The sequence below is a fragment of the Diabrotica virgifera genome, chromosome 9 (genome assembly GCF_917563875.1).
Source record: "Diabrotica virgifera virgifera chromosome 9, PGI_DIABVI_V3a".
Taxonomy (NCBI): domain Eukaryota; kingdom Metazoa; phylum Arthropoda; class Insecta; order Coleoptera; family Chrysomelidae; genus Diabrotica; species Diabrotica virgifera.
In genome coordinates, this window is record NC_065451.1 from 195,073,819 (window position 1) to 195,091,446 (window position 17,628).

Genomic DNA, 17,628 nt, shown 5'->3' on the forward strand with positions numbered 1-17,628 from the left:
ATAAAACACCATGTATACCGGGTGGACCAAAAGTCAGTTAACGCTATCCTATCAAAAAAAAAATCACGCTCAAGTTTGAGGCGTCTCGAAGAAAATATATTATGCTCTGTGAAGGGCCTTGCAAATAATCCACAGTTACAAGGTATTCGATATTTTCAGCAATATGGTGCACCGCCTCATTACGGATTGCAAGTTCGTGAGTTTCTAAATGACCAGGTTATTGATTGGATAGGGAGAAGAGACATAATTGAATGGCCCGCGCGTTCGCCAGATTTGACGCCCCGTGATTTTGCCTTGTGGGGAGTACTTACTCAATGATAAAGTTTTTGCCAATTTGAAGTTCTCCATGCCAACTTGTATTGGAAGTCTGTAGAAAGACTTGTCTCACTTTGTATAAATAAGCGTTGCCAAAAATGTATTGATGAAGGTGGTTTACAATTTAAACATAAAATGTAAAGCATGCACTTATTTGTACCTACTTACTTACAATAAACAATAAACAAAAAACGTTTTTTTACTACAGTTATTTTTTCTTTTATTTATATACAAACCGGTTAACTGACTTTGGGTCCACCCGGTATTTTTATATTTTTAAAAGCACCTTAACGTTCTAATATAAAAAAATATATTATATAGGGTCTATTATGAGTAGTTCAGAGTGAAATTTTAAAATTATACAATGTGAAAACCGCCATCCCTAGATTTCCCCTATTGCCTGCATTGCCTGGTCATGGTGACACTCTAAATATTAAAAAAATTGGAAAAAAATCCTTTGTAAAAGGAATAAAATTTTATTAAAATCCCTTTAAGGGCTACATTACAAAACGTTTTCGATTTTATTAAAAATCATCATCAGTGTTTAAACCTAAAAGTAGGAATGACCGTTTTAATAAACGCAAAGGTGACATTTAAATTTTTACTAAGGTTAAAGCAAGTTAACATACTTATAGGTTGGATACCAGCTGAGCCACCAAAGAAATATTAGGGTAGAAACCCTTTAAATATTATATAGTTGCATTAAAGGTGCATACTTAAATAAAACTCCATAGGATAGATACATATTAAACAGGATAATGCCCTTAGGTAAGGTATGGACCTTCCCAACTCGTGGCATGTAAATTGAGTTGGTTACATTACAACAATTTAATGGCAACTAAATAAAAATTAAGTGATGTTTCTGAAAGGTGTCAAAACCAAACTGACAATGTGACATTGAGGTTACCCAGTATTACTACTATTACTCTAAATATTGTAAGCTTGCTGTCTCCATTGGTTGCGATCGTGTGCTACATGGACGGCTTCACGTAGAGATTTTCACATCGGAGTCTTCATTTGGTTTAACCATCGTGTTGAAGATTCCCCTCATGGTCTTTGGCCTTCTACTTTTCTTTCTACTACCACTAGTTCCATGGTCCCCGCTCTTCTGGCTATAACCGAAATCATTTAACCTTTAACTATAGGCGCTGGCGTATTTTGTACGCCAGGTATAAGAATTCTACTGCAAATATGTTTAAAAATTTAATTTTTGACCTTGTTTATCTATCTAATCTATCAATGGAATGTGCTTTACAATTGGTTTTAGTTTCGTGTAAATTTCGTGTTATAATCGGCGTTTCCAAGAAGGTCGTATTTACCAGTTTATTTTTTGTTGTTTCCGGTGGTGTACAGAATACGCCACGATTGTAGTAATATAAGTACATATTTCCATTGTTTTGTTAGTCCAATGGAAACCGCGATCATATTTATGGAAATCGGCGGAGAACCCGTGAGAAAAATTATTTCTCACTGCAATGGACGAATTTTCTCACTGTGTGAGAAATATTTTATTTTGAATGTATGTAAGTAGTGAGAAAATTTGCACATTGAATAGCATCCATAGAAAAATATATTTTTTTCTATGGATGCTATACAATATGCAACTTCTCTCACTACTTACATACATTCCAAACGAACAATTCCTGACGCAGTGAGAAAAGTCGGCCATTGCAGTGAGAAATATTTTTTCTTACGGGTTCTCCTACGGTATTCCATATTATGATCGCCGTTTCCATGGTAACATGCACAATACAAACACAATTCATGTTGTCAAATAAATGTGTAAAAGCAAAACCTACCAGGAATTACCTTTCAAAACTGTTCAAAAATAACTGTTAATTAGAATTTTAAAAACTAAGGTATATAAATTTTAAGTATATTAAATACCTACATGTATATTTATTTTATTTCAATTTATGCATATAATATACCTAAAAGCACCTAAATTATTGAATTTTCAAGTTTGAACTCTTGACAAAACCGCATCCATAGAAAAAGTACTGCTACACATGAGAAAATGACATATTTCTCCCTCGCTTGATTTGCGGCCCTCGCCTCGTGCCTCGGCTCGTGCCAACAAACTTCTGCGCTCGTGAGAAATATGCCTTTTTTCTCACTTGTTGTACAATATACTATTTTCGTTATAAATAATACTTTTTCTCGCGTAAAAAACACATTTCAAAAATTTGTTTATTAGTAATTTTATTTTTCAAGGGATCACATTCCAATTAGAAATTCCAATTGACTTTACCGAGAAGGAACTCCAAGCATTCACTGATGCCGAATAAGGAGTATAAAATCAATTAAGTGTATTTTTTCAAAAAAAAAATTAACAAAACCGCTGTTTTTTGTATTCTCTTGTGGTGTATAAAGTACGCTACTCGTGTATTTATGTTACAACTTGATGCGGGGGTAGTTAAAGGTTGAGTATGATCGGTTTACTTTTTTAATAGCCTGTCTTTTATATAAAGCTCTTTTAGAATTGGCAGGTTGGTTTTCTTTTCTGTCCAGAACACATTCCAGCATATTGACAATTTATGCGAATCTGAAAATTTAATATATAGATTCTCCGTTTCCTCTTTATCAACTTACAACTCATCCATAGCTTTGCTTACACAGCTTTAGTTTTTCTTTTTATCTCGTTTAAGAATGTAATATTTTCACAGACATTTCACAATATGGCCTCTATGGCAGGATGCACACATGGTTGGAGCGCAATATATTAAGCAATGTTGCCTCATTTAAAAAATATTTTTTTATGAAAATATGTAATTTTTTTAATTAAATTATAATTATTTTTTTATATCCCTTTTTTGTTGTAATATATTAATTACTATGAAAATCATTCGGTGAATGGTGTATAGTATCTGGTCTTAAAGTTTCTATAAGGTGTGATAATTTTGCATAACTTTCGTATAGAATTAAAAACTTGTGATGTGATTGGAGATATTAAAAAATTATGACGAAGAAACAAGAAATGACAAATAATTTAATCTTAAATATTATAAAACTCTTTAAGTATTATTGCTGCCTTTTCTCCGATGACGTACGCTGGAGCCATATTATGAGTCGACTGGGGTATAGGTACCACACTGGTGTCTACTACTCTTAGTTTGTCTACTCCATAAACTTTTAAATTACTATCGACCACGGCTTCACTGTCCCTTTCAGGACCCATCTTGCATGTTGTTGTCATATGGTAGTAAATTCCAATTACAGTTCTCAACGCACATTCCCAATAGTGGTCGGTATTAAATACTATGTCTTCACAGCCTTAAATACAAATAACTGTTGAATGAGTATGTATTTCAGATAGATAAAATACGTGGTGGTCCGATAAGTACTTAGCTTCTCTACCTGATGACGCTAATATTGCAAGAGAAGTCTGCTTTCGTACAATACATTCTTTACTTGTAGACAGCCTATGTGAAAATCTCAACAGAATCAGAGTCGTCGTTTTGTTTGAAATCAAAAAGCGCTTGAATGCGCTACGGCTACGCTGAACGGTGACTCTATCTCCGGTATCTCTATCTACGGTGACACGATCGCCTATTGGCAGACCATGGACTGAAGGTTCACGAGATAGTTGGGACAGTATGCATCTCAAAAGATCGCGTGATTCATATCCTGCATGAAATATTGAGTATAAGAAACCTATCAGCGCCATATAGGTGCCGTGTTTTCGCACTCAGGCCAACAAGTGTCACCATGAGACCACTTCAGAGCAATGTCTCAGAGGCTGTTAAAGTGTAATCTGAAGCAGCTTCTTAGTTATTTTATAACGATCGACATAACTTGGATCCACCTGTACTCACCAGAAAACAAGGAACAGTCGATACAGTGGACTACACCTAGTTAACGGCTCCGAAAAAGGCTCTGTCGAATGAGGAATTCATGGAAGCCTACTGTGCAGACCTCGAGAAAACGTAATTTTCAGACGGGTTAAAGGAGTTTGAGCATCGATGGGTCAAGTGTATCAGGCTAAAAGCAAAATCGCCATTTTTCCAAAATTTTCGATATTTTTTGCAATCTAAGTACATATTGGACCACCCTGGTAAGTTCCATGTAATTCGATAGTGTGATTTCAATAGAAATATCATCAGGGAGAGCAAGGAATTGAGCAGGATTTTATATGTGATGCAATCTTGAGCTACCTACAGTCTATAAAAATTTATAGAAGAAATGACAATAGGTGCATAAACTTTCAACCTACAAAATTCCAATTGTGGACCTTAGACAGGCCGCACATCAAAAAAACATGAAACGTAAATCACGTTTCATGGAAAAAAACACTGCTAAACAAATAGACGTCCAGCCATTTATGAATCTCTCCGCAAATAAAAGTGATTATGAGCATGAATCACACTCGTTTCATTGGTAGAGGGACTTCAAGATTTGTTATTACCTGTGTTTTATTTTCATGAAACGTGCTTTACGTTTCATGTTTCTTTGGTGTGCGGCTTGCCAAGATTCACAAAAATATATTTATCATACCACCTTTAAATTGAAGACATTACCTGGTATTGGAGTCTCTACCAAAGTAGCACCATATTTTTGTAAAGCTGGCATTGAGTTAATTCTTTGGAACTCCCGTATACCTACAATTAATCGTCTAATATCTTCATTTTCTGGATCTGAAAAAAAGTTAGCATAAAACTTCGGATGATCAAACGGATTGTTCGACCTCAGTTTTATTGAACCATATGATTTTGGATGAAGCAAGACTGGAGTACACTAAAACAGAAGAAACCTTTGTATACAATAAAGGGTACCCCCCGTAAAGATAGACAAAATGCCTCAGTTCCAGAATTCAATTATTTTTACATAATTATAACCCTTTTTCCCCTCTCCGTCACGCAAAGCGTCATTTCTGGTTTTTATTTTTATAGACCCGTAGGTTGAGTGTACAGAACCTGAAAATGCATTTTTTTTTTTGAAAAAGGCGTTCAATTTCTTTTTTGAGACCGCTGCAGGTCTATTTTTTGATTTGGTGTATTTTTAAGGTGGCGCAACTTACAGGAAAATATGAAAATAATTATAAAATACACAAAATAAAAAAGAGACCTGCAGGCTCTCCAAAAAGAAATAATAAGCTTTTTTCAAAAACAAAAAGAACTGCATTTTGATGAGATTATGTACACTTAACCTCCGGTTCTATAAAACCAGGCATTGGTAAAGTTAAACCTACATTAAAGGTTAAAAACTATTATATTTTTACCTGGTATGTATACTTGTTCTCCAAAGGCTTAAATACTGCATTGTAAATCTTAGGTGATACATTAAACATATTTCTAAAAACAATTCCATAGTCATTTGCCAGAGATCCTCCAAGAATCAGTAGTTCTATGTCTGGATGTAAAGGATCTGAGCCAGACGTTATGTTTGTTTGGAGGTAGTTGAGAACTTCTACTCCACCTGTAGAAAACTAACATTTTTGCTTTTCCCTGCCACTCAGTTTTATTGTATTTTACACGTCTTATGGAAAATGTAATTTCACACAAATACACTAAAATTTATATGAATAGATTCATCTCGACATTACATTAATTTGACATCATTGCGCCAACTCTGAATTTTGATTAATAACCGCGTAAATTGTAATTAAAGTTTATGGAAATCACATTTTTGTCGATAAAGCTGTTGTCCAGATGTTGAAGTTCATAAAACTGTTCAATTCATACATACTATTAGTCTAAAATATATTATCGCCATTGAAAACAGCTTAACCCAGCGTGAGGCTGACCCTTATTGTGCTGTGCATTGATTGATCTAAGTGCATTGTCATTTATTATCTATAAGATAAGAGACCTTCGTACCTGCAGAAATATTTATGAAGTGCCTATTCACAAAATCTCTTTTCTAACTCTAACTTATGTGCTTATAGCAATTTACGTAATATTTTATAACAATTTACGCCATTATTAATCAAAATTCAGAGTTGGCGCAATGACATGAACTAATTGTAATTTCAAGACTAGTCTATTAATGCAATAGAATTTGAGTGACATTACATTACATTACATTTTCCATAATATGTGTGAGGTGTCCTTTAAGATACTCACCTATAGAAGTGAAAAATCCTCTTCCAAATAAAAGAAAACGTGCATAATTGGCCAGATTCAAGATTTCATTGATCGTATTTATTGAAACACTTGTGTTTAATGTGTAAACTAAACCCGGAAAAGCTGCATGATCATACATCTTCTTTCCTACTGGTAGGTCTTTAATTACGTTGATACCTGAAATCAAAAATATATAAATTTTTTATATTAATAAAACACCTTATAGTTTGATAGTGGTCCGTCACAGCCAAGCGGGACAGGTGGATGCTTTCAGGGTCCCCGCTACCATATGTGCAAAGTGTGCAATGCACACGGGCGCCATCCTTTAGGGGCGCCAAAACCAAGGGTCAAAAATTGCAAAAATATTTACAAAAAAAAATCAAAAAGCAAAAATTAATTTTAAAAGAAAAGTTGAGAAATTAAATACAGTTTACTTTGTTTGGATGTCATTATTAGTCTTTCTATAGATATAAAATAAAAAATCCCGCTATAAAAATAACAAACACCCATTCCGTAGACAAAACTGTAGATAAAAAATACCTAACTATGCCCTGATTTCGTGGAAAAATTTCAAACATTGGTTGAGCAATAGTGTGTGGGCGGTAATTCTATCTCATCGATAAGCGAACGAGTGTGTGGCGCTCAAATGATGAATCGACAAAATTTGAAAATCGCATACCGATCAAATAGCTAATTAGACCGGGCTGTATCGTCGCCCCTGCTAGCGAAATTATTCCGATTCGATTTTTTTGCACAAACTTACTCAATAAGAGGTCCTTATAACAAATCCGCATGGTGCCAGGCGGTGCCGTGGTCGAAAAATTGTTAAGACAATGTTTTTTAAAACAAATTCACAAAAATTATTTTTTCATTTCGAACAATTTTTTTAGATCACTTGGGTCATTCTGAGTAAAAAAGGTCTAGTGTCATTTTTCACTAAACTTGATTGTTGTCGAGTTATACGCGATTAGAATTTAAAAAATGTGAAAATGCCATTTTCAAGGCTTAATAACTCGATTAAAATTTATTATTACGAAAGTCAAAAAGTGACCAAATCAAAGTTTAAAACCCCTCCTAAGATGCTGAAGAAATTTTTGTCATTATTTTATTACAAAGCTATTGTTTTAAATTATTAACAATTAGCGCTATAATCCAGCTGTATCGTTGCCCACGTTAGCGAAATTATTTCGAATAGATTTTTTTTGCAAAGACTTACTCAAAAAAAAATCCTTAAAACACATCCACAGGGTTCCAGCGTGGTACCTTGGTCGAAAAATGTTTTAATAATTTGTTTTAAACAAATTCACAAAAATATTTTTTTTACTTCGAACAATTTTTTTTAGATAACTTGGGTCATTTTGAACAAAAAAGGTCTCTTGTGATTTTTCTCTAATATTGGTTATTGTCGAGTTATATGGCCATTTTTTCATTTTTCAAATCTTGAATCACGTATAACTCGACAACAATCAATTTTAGAAAATAATGACAAGGGACCTTTTTACTCAGAATGATCCAAGTTATCTAAAAAAAAATTGTGCGAAATAAAAAAATTTGCGAATTTGTTTAAAAAAAAATTGTTTAAAACAATCTTTCGACCACGGCACCGCCTGGCGCCTTGTGGATTTGTTATAAGAACCTCTTTTTGAGTAAGTTTTTGCAAAAAATCGAATCGGAATAATTTCGCTAACGGGGGCGACGATACGCCCCGTTCATGTAGACGGGGTCTACATGAACAAAATTTGAAAATCGTGTTACGCTGGGTTCATCATCCACAAAAAGGTGGGATGTTGTGAGAAAAAATGTTCTCGGGTTAAGTTTAAACCCCTAAGTGTGACAAGATGGTCCAGCAGAATTAATTCAATAAACCCCCTTAAACTTTATTCAATTAAGGTTTGTAATGGTGTTGCAATGGTGTTATTTGTTCCTGTTTTGCTTTATTTCAAGCACCTACCTACCTACCTTCAAAAAAATAAATAAAAAACATTATCAAAATGCCTTAAGGGGCGCCAAAATCCTTTTTTGTACACAGGCGCCAGTAGTTCTTACGGGGGCCCTGGATGCTTTGCTGCTGAAGTGGATCTAGTGGATGTGCATTCGAACCCTGACCCGGTGAACAGAGAAATAAAAATGCAAACGCAGTAGTTTAAAACTCTTAATATGAATCAACGGCTTATACTAAAATACGCTGTTGTCTAAGCGGACGATAAGGGAGCAGTACGGAAAGAGATAAGGGCTTACGGCTCGCTAATACTCCTCTATAGATCCCTACCAAAACGGCGTTGTCGCCTAATAAACCGGTGTATAAATACTCATGTTGAAGTGAACTTTTTTGTGCTGCAATCGTTAGACCCACCCCCCTCTAGAATCATAGAATTTTTTTTTCTGAATTCAATATTTTAAACTGTCATATAAATTATCAATCGGCATTAAATCTGATATAGGCTATATAGTGGCCAATATAATTTTTAAATTGAACCTCATCAAACTATAATAACTATTCACTACTCTAGCGACGTAAGGCCGTGCGTTATCGAGCATTATCACAAATATGTCGTATCCAACGTAGCTGCAAATGCCAAAATTGCTTTGGTGTGTCATTTCAAAGCAATACTGCTCAATAGCCCTATGCCGCCACCACGACAACTAACGCCCGTATGAGGTTACAACTGGCATACTGTCCGCTAACTCTACTGCAGACGAAGTTTTGTCAAACTCGCTTCCATATGGAAGAATTTGTTTGTGAAGAATAGTTTATCGTTTCAAAATCCACCAAAGATTACCAGGAATGAATGAACTCCGATGGATTTGTGAATTACTTTTCCAGTATTCAATTTTCTACCAAATAACGCTGTCATCGTTGATTTCGATAACCCCAGCTATCACTCAAAATTATTGGAAAAATTACCGACGGTCTCATGGACAAAAGTAGATATTATTGACTGGCTCCAACGCAGAGCAATATCGTATGATCAGACTATGCTGCGGAATTATTATGAACTTAAAACTTAAACTTAAACTGTGAACTTAAAACAGAATTATTATGAACTGCAAGGCAACATATATATATATATATATATATATATATATATATATATATATATATATATATATATATATATATATATATTGTTGTGATCTTGATTATTGATATGAGATAATAATTTTATATGTCATTTAATTTAATCAATGCTTTAATAATAATCTAATTAATTAACCAGATCACATATCAATATGTTTTCAATCTCAGGGCGAATTATAAATTAATTACTTACTTTCGTGGCTTCTAGTATTTCTTAATGGTTCCTAATCGGGATAGAAAAGAAAAGAGTAAAAAAAAATACACATATGGGTTACAATTGTAATCAAAATATTGTTTATTTTATTTAAATGGCAATCACTGCTTAATATTTGCTATATCTTATTATTCTTAAACATAACATTTATACATGGGAATCTTATTTTCTTTTGATTTCCAATTGAAAGTTTTTATTAACATTTAACTATTATGATTTATCAGCAACAATTCTATTTAAGTTTGATGAAGCTTTTCTGATATTATTGATTATGTTTTTTCAATTTTAAATGTGGTATTTACTACGAAAAACCCATACATTCATGTCCAAACAAATGAGACTGACCTTTTTCTGGTGCACTGAGAATGTCTTCACACAAGACCCGTTTCCTGCTATCCTTGGCTGCAATCAAAACCTCGTCCTGGCTTCCAGTAATGTTCTCCTCCGAAACTAGCTCGTATAGCTCTCGTTTCCTGCTTCTGTCGTGATGCTGTGTTCTACCTTTTTCGAAACTGCAATCAGCTACCGGAAACTCTTGGCTCAAGGAGGTTCTTTTACTCTCGACCTGGCCTACTTCTCGTTCCACGATAGATACTCCACACTCACGGAACTACAACGACTTTCTCACTCCTCGAACACTACCGTCTACTACTCGACTTCACTTCTCGACAGCTCAAAACATTCTGATCTCTATTTGTCATTCATTCCCCTCCTTTCTAAATATCCCTTCCAGATTCACAAATCAAAATTCCACCACCAACTCTCATTCGCAGTATTCCTCAAAACCAATTTTTAAACTTTCTAAATATGCTTAATGGATTTCAAAGAAAATAGTTAATTCCCATTCTAAAATTACTTTCTACTAATTACAACATTTAATGATCTATTATCTACTTTCACTAAGTCTTCTTTAGCATCGGCTAATGATTGAACCTTCCGCGAACAACGATAATGACCTATTTTCGATTTCACTTTAGTTTTATTTTAAGCGCATTGTTCCGAGTATCGTTTTAATCACTTCTTAAAATTAAATATAACAATTTGTTGTATACAGGTTGTTCTAAATTTATATGCCCGTGGTTGAGAAAATTGAAAATATTTTATATTAAATTGAATTTTGTCTATAATTATCAAAATTTAATTTTCATATCAAATAGAAATATAACAAATCCCCGCCTTGTATTCGATAAAATTTATCTGCATTTTTAAATAAATTTTCTCGAGGCAAAACCAACTCCCTGTATATTTCCTTACTTTAATCTACGTCTTATATCCTAACTTACTATCTACTTCATGTAATTCTGTCTTTTATTCGTGATATTTGTATACATCGTGAATATTATAAATTCCTCGGATCTTTTCCGAGTTCCTGTGCCTCAACTCATAACTATTTATCCCATTTTCATTATTCACGATGTACGGGCCTTCGAAAACAGGCATCAACTTTGCGCAAATGCCGCCAGGAAGATTTGATACTCGTAATGCCCTCACGAGTACTTTTTCACCCTTTTGGAAAGTCACTGGTCTTCTTTTTCTATTTTGTTCCTGTCTTTGGATATATTTTTCGTTGCTTCGCCGTAATCTTCTCTGTACGGTTTCAATCACCTGTTGATATTCTTTTGGCTCTTGGTCTTCCCATGGCCTTATCGGCATTACACCCTTCATGATGTATTCTGGGGTCTCCTTTGTTACTGTGCTCGGAATTGTATTTAGATACCTTTCTATTTCCGCCATTTTCCTGTCCCAGTGGCGATGTTGACCATCTGTTGCAATGCGAAGAAATTTCGTCACTTCCTGTATGAATCGTTCCGAAGGATTACTCTGTGGATGCCTGATGCTGACAAAATTTGTCTCTATTCCTCGTTCTCGAAGTTGTCCCTTGAAACGATCATTTCGGAAATACGTTGCATTGTCCAGTAGAATCTTTTTTGGTGTTCCTACTATGGCTATAAAATTGTCGATTTTTCTTAATATTTCCTCCCCCTTTGTGGTGCGGCAACTATATAATTTTACGTATTTTGAAAACACATCCACCATTACCAGAATATGTTTGTTCCTTTTAGTGGTCATAATTAGATCGCTTAACATATCTATTGCTACAATGTCTAGTTTGTTTCGGGCTTCAATATTTTTGGCAACATTTTCGTTTTTGAAATTCCGACTCTTATATTTTTGACATACATCGCACTTCTGGGTAATTTCCTTTGCAATGCGGTAATCCTGTCGGCTGATGTAATTTTCCCTAAAAACGAGCCAAACTTTTCTGCTACCGATATGCCCATTGTCCTCATGTAATTTCTTTATTATCTTTTCGGCCAATGTCTGTGTCACTAAATATAGTTCCTTTCCGTCTATTCTCTTAAAATATATGTCATTTTCTACTTCCGCTCTTCTTTTCTCTCTTTCCTCTAGGTCTTCTTGGTTTGTCCTTATCTCATTTAACGAATATATCCCTTCTTCTTGTATTAATCTATTTAGTCCCACCTGTAGAGTAATTGTTTCCTTTTTTCCCGTGTCCTCATCCCGTGTTAGAGCGTCGGCTATTATGTTGTCTTTTCCTTTTATATATCGGAACTCAAAATCATACTCCTGTAATAATAGAATGCCTCTATGTATTCTATTATTTACTAATCTGTTCTTCATGATATGTACTAAAGCTGCATGGTCTGTTTCGATTGTGAATTTTGCTCCCAATAAGTAAAACCTCAATTTGTTTACGCAATATAGTACACTGGCAAACTCCAATTCTGTAACACTATATTTTCTCTCATGTGTTTTAGTCACTCGCGATATGAAACATATCGGCACTTCTTGGTCGTTTTGTATTTGAGACAGAACTCCTGCAAATTTTTGTATGGACGCATCAGTTCGGAGTATAAAAGGTAAATTGTAAATGGGGTGGTATATTTTCGTTCCTTTTGCGAATTCTCGTTTTAATGTTTCGAAAGCTTCCTCCTGTTCTTCTTTCCAATTCCATTTTATTCCTTTTTTAAGCAACTTTATCAGAGGGATTTCCTTTTGGCTCAAATCGGGAATCAGTTTTTTAAAATAATTAATCGTGCCAAGAAAACCTCTCAATGTTTTCAAATTCGTTGGTCTTGGGTATTCATCTATGAGCTTGACTCTATCTTCGGATAATCTTACTGTTTTGGTGTCCAATTGAAAACCCAAATAAATGACTTCTTTTTGAAAAAATTGACATTTTTCAATGTTTAATTTCAATCCCGCTGTGTCCAATTCTTCCAGAATTATTTCTATGTGTTTCAGATGACTCTGAGTATCTTGTGAAAAAATTAATAAATCATCGATATAATGAACTATGAAATCTTCGTGGCGATTCAAAATGGTATGTAGAGCTCGGACGAGTGCAGCACAAGCACTCTGCAATCCAAACGGCACTACCTTAAACCGGTAGACAATACCATCAATAGAAAAAGCGGTGTAGTTTCTACACTTTTCAGCTAACGGTATCAACCAAAAACTATGTTTTAAGTCAATTTTCGAAAATATGTGTGACCCGGTGATTCTTCCAAAAATGGCCTCGATGTTTAGAGGTGATTCATATTGTGATACAGTGTGCTGGTTGATATTCCTGGCATCTAAACATAATCTCAATTCTCCACTGCTTTTCTTTACTATCACAATCGGGTTAACATATGGTGAATCACATCTTTCGATGATTTGAGTTTCCAACATTTTATTTATTTCTTCTTTCACCTCTTGTCGATACTTGTATGGAATCGGGTAAGTTTTTGATCGAAAATTTCCCAAGTTTTTCACCTCAAATGAATGTTCGTACTTTTTAGCCACTCTGTTTTCCTCATTGATCAAATTTTCGTAGTTTCTTAACATCAACCGCAATTCTTTTTCTTTCCCTTCTCCACATATCAATTTTCTGTCTTTTTTCTCAGATTCTTCACACATGTTTACCGTGCATTCTGCATCCTCGTTTGCATATACCTCCTCTTCAAATACCACTGTTTCAATCATATTCTTTTCACTTTCATTTTTTAGCTTTATTTCTTCTTCTCCTGAGCCCGTCTCTTCTTTTGAGGAATCCCAGGTTTCCTTTGTTTCTGATACTCTCAAATTTTCTTCTTCTGGGCTCAACTCTTCTTTTGAGGAGCCACAGGTTTCATTTTCTTTTATCTTTTTCTGACCTTTTCTCCTTTTTCTTCTTTGTCCTTGCTTCGCTGCCAAATTCATTTCCACTGTCTGTTCTTTACCTGATTCGTCCATATTTTGTTTCTCCTGTTCCTTGTCCTGTTCCTTTTCTTTTTCTTCTGTTAGTTTCATCGTATTATTTTTAAAATCTATCACTACATGTTTTTCTGCCAATTCGTCAACTCCTACTATCATGTCATGTGACAGATTTGGCATTATTACACATTGTAGTGCATACATATTCTTACCCAGTCGTACCATTACTCGTATGCCTTCATTTATAGTTGCCAATGTCCGTTTGTTTGCGCCCACTAAATTTACCCTAGGTATTTTGTAAATTAAATTTGTTAAGTTAACTTCTTCTATTAGTTTTCTGTTGACCAATGTTATTTCCGATCCAGTATCTATCATAATTTTAATTGGTGTCTCGTTGATAAATCCATCCACAAATTTTAAATTAATTACATTTTTCTTTTCGTTGTTTCCTGCCAATTTAATAAACTCCTTGGGGTGACAAAAGATTCCTGTTTGTTTTTTTGTTTTTAGTGAGCGCCGTCGTGAAAAGACGCCGGTTGCTCATTGTTGTTTATATTTTCGTCATAATTTCTCTCTCCGTCATATTCTTCTGTCTGGGTATTATTTACCTCTCTTCTATTTTCTCTTGGTCTGTCGGATCTGTTTCGGTTTTCTCGATATCCCTGTTCATTTTGTCTACCATTATTTCTGTTTTCTTGATTTGAGCGTGTGGTGTTTCTATTCTGGTATTCTCGATTTCTGTCCTCATTCCATTGCCTATTTCTTTGTTCATAATTTCCTCTTCCGTTGTCTCTATTTTCGTTTTCCCTTCTGGGATTAAAATCTCGTCTTGTATAGTCCCTCCTATTTTGATTTCTATCTCTGTAATCTTGTGTTTCTCGGGGCCTGTAATCTTCTCGCGACTTTCTTGATTTTCTTTCTCTTAGACGTGATTCTCTTATTTGTAGGAATTGGCATAAACTATCTATGTCTTTGTAGTTTTGCAATGTGATATGGTCTTCCAGCGTTTCCTCGAAATGTCTTGCAATCAGTTCGACTAATTGTTCCGATGAGTAATTATATTGTAAATGTTTTGCATTATTGTACATTTGCAAAGCATATGTCCTTTCTGATACACCCATCCTATCATTGTATTTCCCATTTTGCAATTCCTTGTTAATTTCCAATTGTTGGACCTTTCCCCAGAAATAATTCAAAAATTTTTGTTCAAATTGTTGCCAATTGCCGAATTCTTCTTCTTTGCTATCGAACCATAGGCTTGCTTCATATTTGAGATGGTTTCTGATAGTTTCTTTTGCTGTTTCGAAATTTCCGATGTGCTGTATTTTCTTTTTCAGGCTATTTATGAACGGCACTGGGTGTAATCTTTTTACATCCCCGCCAAACCTTATCTTCACGTCATCTGTGCTATGTATAACCATTTCTCTTCTTTCTCCGACATTCTGTTGCGTCCTGTTTTCGGTGACTTGTTTTTCTATTTCTGTGATTCTTTTTTCCACTTCTTCTCTGTCTACTTGAATAGCATTTTCTAACTTATTTTCCAAATTTTCTAGTTCCTTTTTCTGGCCATTCGTTAACTCCTCCATTTTGTTTTGAATTATCATTTCTTGTTCTTTCATGTGGTCCTTCATTCTAATTTCTTGTTCTTGCATGTGATCTTTAATTTTCATTTCTTGCTGTTCTATCTCGTTTTTCATTGTTGTCAAACATCCTTTTATTTCCTTTTCATACTTTTCTATGCGTTCCTCTATTTTCTTATTGTTCTCTTCTATTGCTTGTTTTGTTTCCTTTTGGTTGTCATCCATTTTTTGATCCACTTTATCCATTTTCTTTGATGTTTCTTCCATGGCTTGTTTCGTTTCACGTTGATTTTCATCCAGTTTTTGTTCCATTCTTTGTGACTGGAGTTGCATCATTTGTAATATTTTATCTATTCCTGATAATTCTTGCTGTTCTGATGCCATGATTGTCGTGTCTAAAATGTCTTCTTGGTCTGAATTATTCTCTTGATTTGAATGTTCTTTTTGTTTTTTGTTGTCTTTGCTTTGGCTTCTTGTCACAGACATTTGTTTTCAAGAAGTACTGTCCCCGCCAAATATGAAATTTTACTAGTATGTTACCAAGACGACTTTTTCTCACCCAAATATTATAAATTGTCAATAAATATATCAAATGTAATATCGTAAAAATAAAATATTAAATCAGTTATGTAAAATTTGTACCTAAAGAGATCTAAAATTTTATGTTATCAAATGTAAGTATCTCACTTTTTACCACAGGCATATAAATTTTCAAATACCGGCTTTACTCTTTCTATCCTTCAAATTTGCCACCAGAAATACTTTACAATGCCCCACGTTGGGCGCCAGTTGTTGTGATCTTGATTATTGATATGAGATAATAATTTTATATGTCATTTAATTTAATCAATGCTTTAATAATAATCTAATTAATTAACCAGATCACATATCAATATGTTTTCAATCTCAGGGCGAATTATAAATTAATTACTTACTTTCGTGGCTTCTAGTATTTCTTAATGGTTCCTAATCGGGATAGAAAAGAAAAGAGTAAAAAAAAATACACATATGGGTTACAATTGTAATCAAAATATTGTTTATTTTATTTAAATGGCAATCACTGCTTAATATTTGCTATATCTTATTATTCTTAAACATAACATTTATACATGGGAATCTTATTTTCTTTTGATTTCCAATTGAAAGTTTTTATTAACATTTAACTATTATGATTTATCAGCAACAATTCTATTTAAGTTTGATGAAGCTTTTCTGATATTATTGATTATGTTTTTTCAATTTTAAATGTGGTATTTACTACGAAAAACCCATACATTCATGTCCAAACAAATGAGACTGACCTTTTTCTGGTGCACTGAGAATGTCTTCACACAAGACCCGTTTCCTGCTATCCTTGGCTGCAATCAAAACCTCGTCCTGGCTTCCAGTAATGTTCTCCTCCGAAACTAGCTCGTATAGCTCTCGTTTCCTGCTTCTGTCGTGATGCTGTGTTCTACCTTTTTCGAAACTGCAATCAGCTACCGGAAACTCTTGGCTCAAGGAGGTTCTTTTACTCTCGACCTGGCCTACTTCTCGTTCCACGATAGATACTCCACACTCACGGAACTACAACGACTTTCTCACTCCTCGAACACTACCGTCTACTACTCGACTTCACTTCTCGACAGCTCAAAACATTCTGATCTCTATTTGTCATTCATTCCCCTCCTTTCTAAATATCCCTTCCAGATTCACAAATCAAAATTCCACCACCAACTCTCATTCGCAGTATTCCTCAAAACCAATTTTTAAACTTTCTAAATATGCTTAATGGATTTCAAAGAAAATAGTTAATTCCCATTCTAAAATTACTTTCTACTAATTACAACATTTAATGATCTATTATCTACTTTCACTAAGTCTTCTTTAGCATCGGCTAATGATTGAACCTTCCGCGAACAACGATAATGACCTATTTTCGATTTCACTTTAGTTTTATTTTAAGCGCATTGTTCCGAGTATCGTTTTAATCACTTCTTAAAATTAAATATAACAATTTGTTGTATACAGGTTGTTCTAAATTTATATGCCCGTGGTTGAGAAAATTGAAAATATTTTATATTAAATTGAATTTTGTCTATAATTATCAAAATTTAATTTTCATATCAAATAGAAATATAACAATATATATATATATCGTACTATTAAAAATATGTCATTGACGAGATGGCAAAAACA

The 17,628-nt window shown here is 34.1% G+C and overlaps 2 protein-coding genes across 2 annotated transcripts in view; one reads left to right on the forward strand and one right to left on the reverse strand.

Moving 5' to 3' along the window:
- The window catches only part of LOC114339236 (protein NDRG3), a 658,690-nt gene that overhangs the window by 184,761 nt on the left and 456,301 nt on the right, over positions 1 to 17,628 (forward strand). The window lies entirely within an intron of this gene.
- LOC126891990 (glucose dehydrogenase [FAD, quinone]-like) overlaps positions 3,292 to 17,628 on the reverse strand; it is a 28,323-nt gene continuing 13,986 nt past the window's right edge. The window contains exons 6-9 of the mRNA XM_050661366.1: positions 6,378 to 6,554; positions 5,534 to 5,730; positions 4,833 to 5,049; positions 3,292 to 3,588 (exon numbers count right to left, since the gene is read on the reverse strand). Of these exons, the coding sequence (XP_050517323.1) occupies positions 3,311 to 3,588; positions 4,833 to 5,049; positions 5,534 to 5,730; positions 6,378 to 6,554 (869 nt within the window). The 3' untranslated portion in view covers positions 3,292 to 3,310. The remainder of the gene's footprint in view (positions 3,589 to 4,832; positions 5,050 to 5,533; positions 5,731 to 6,377; positions 6,555 to 17,628) is intronic.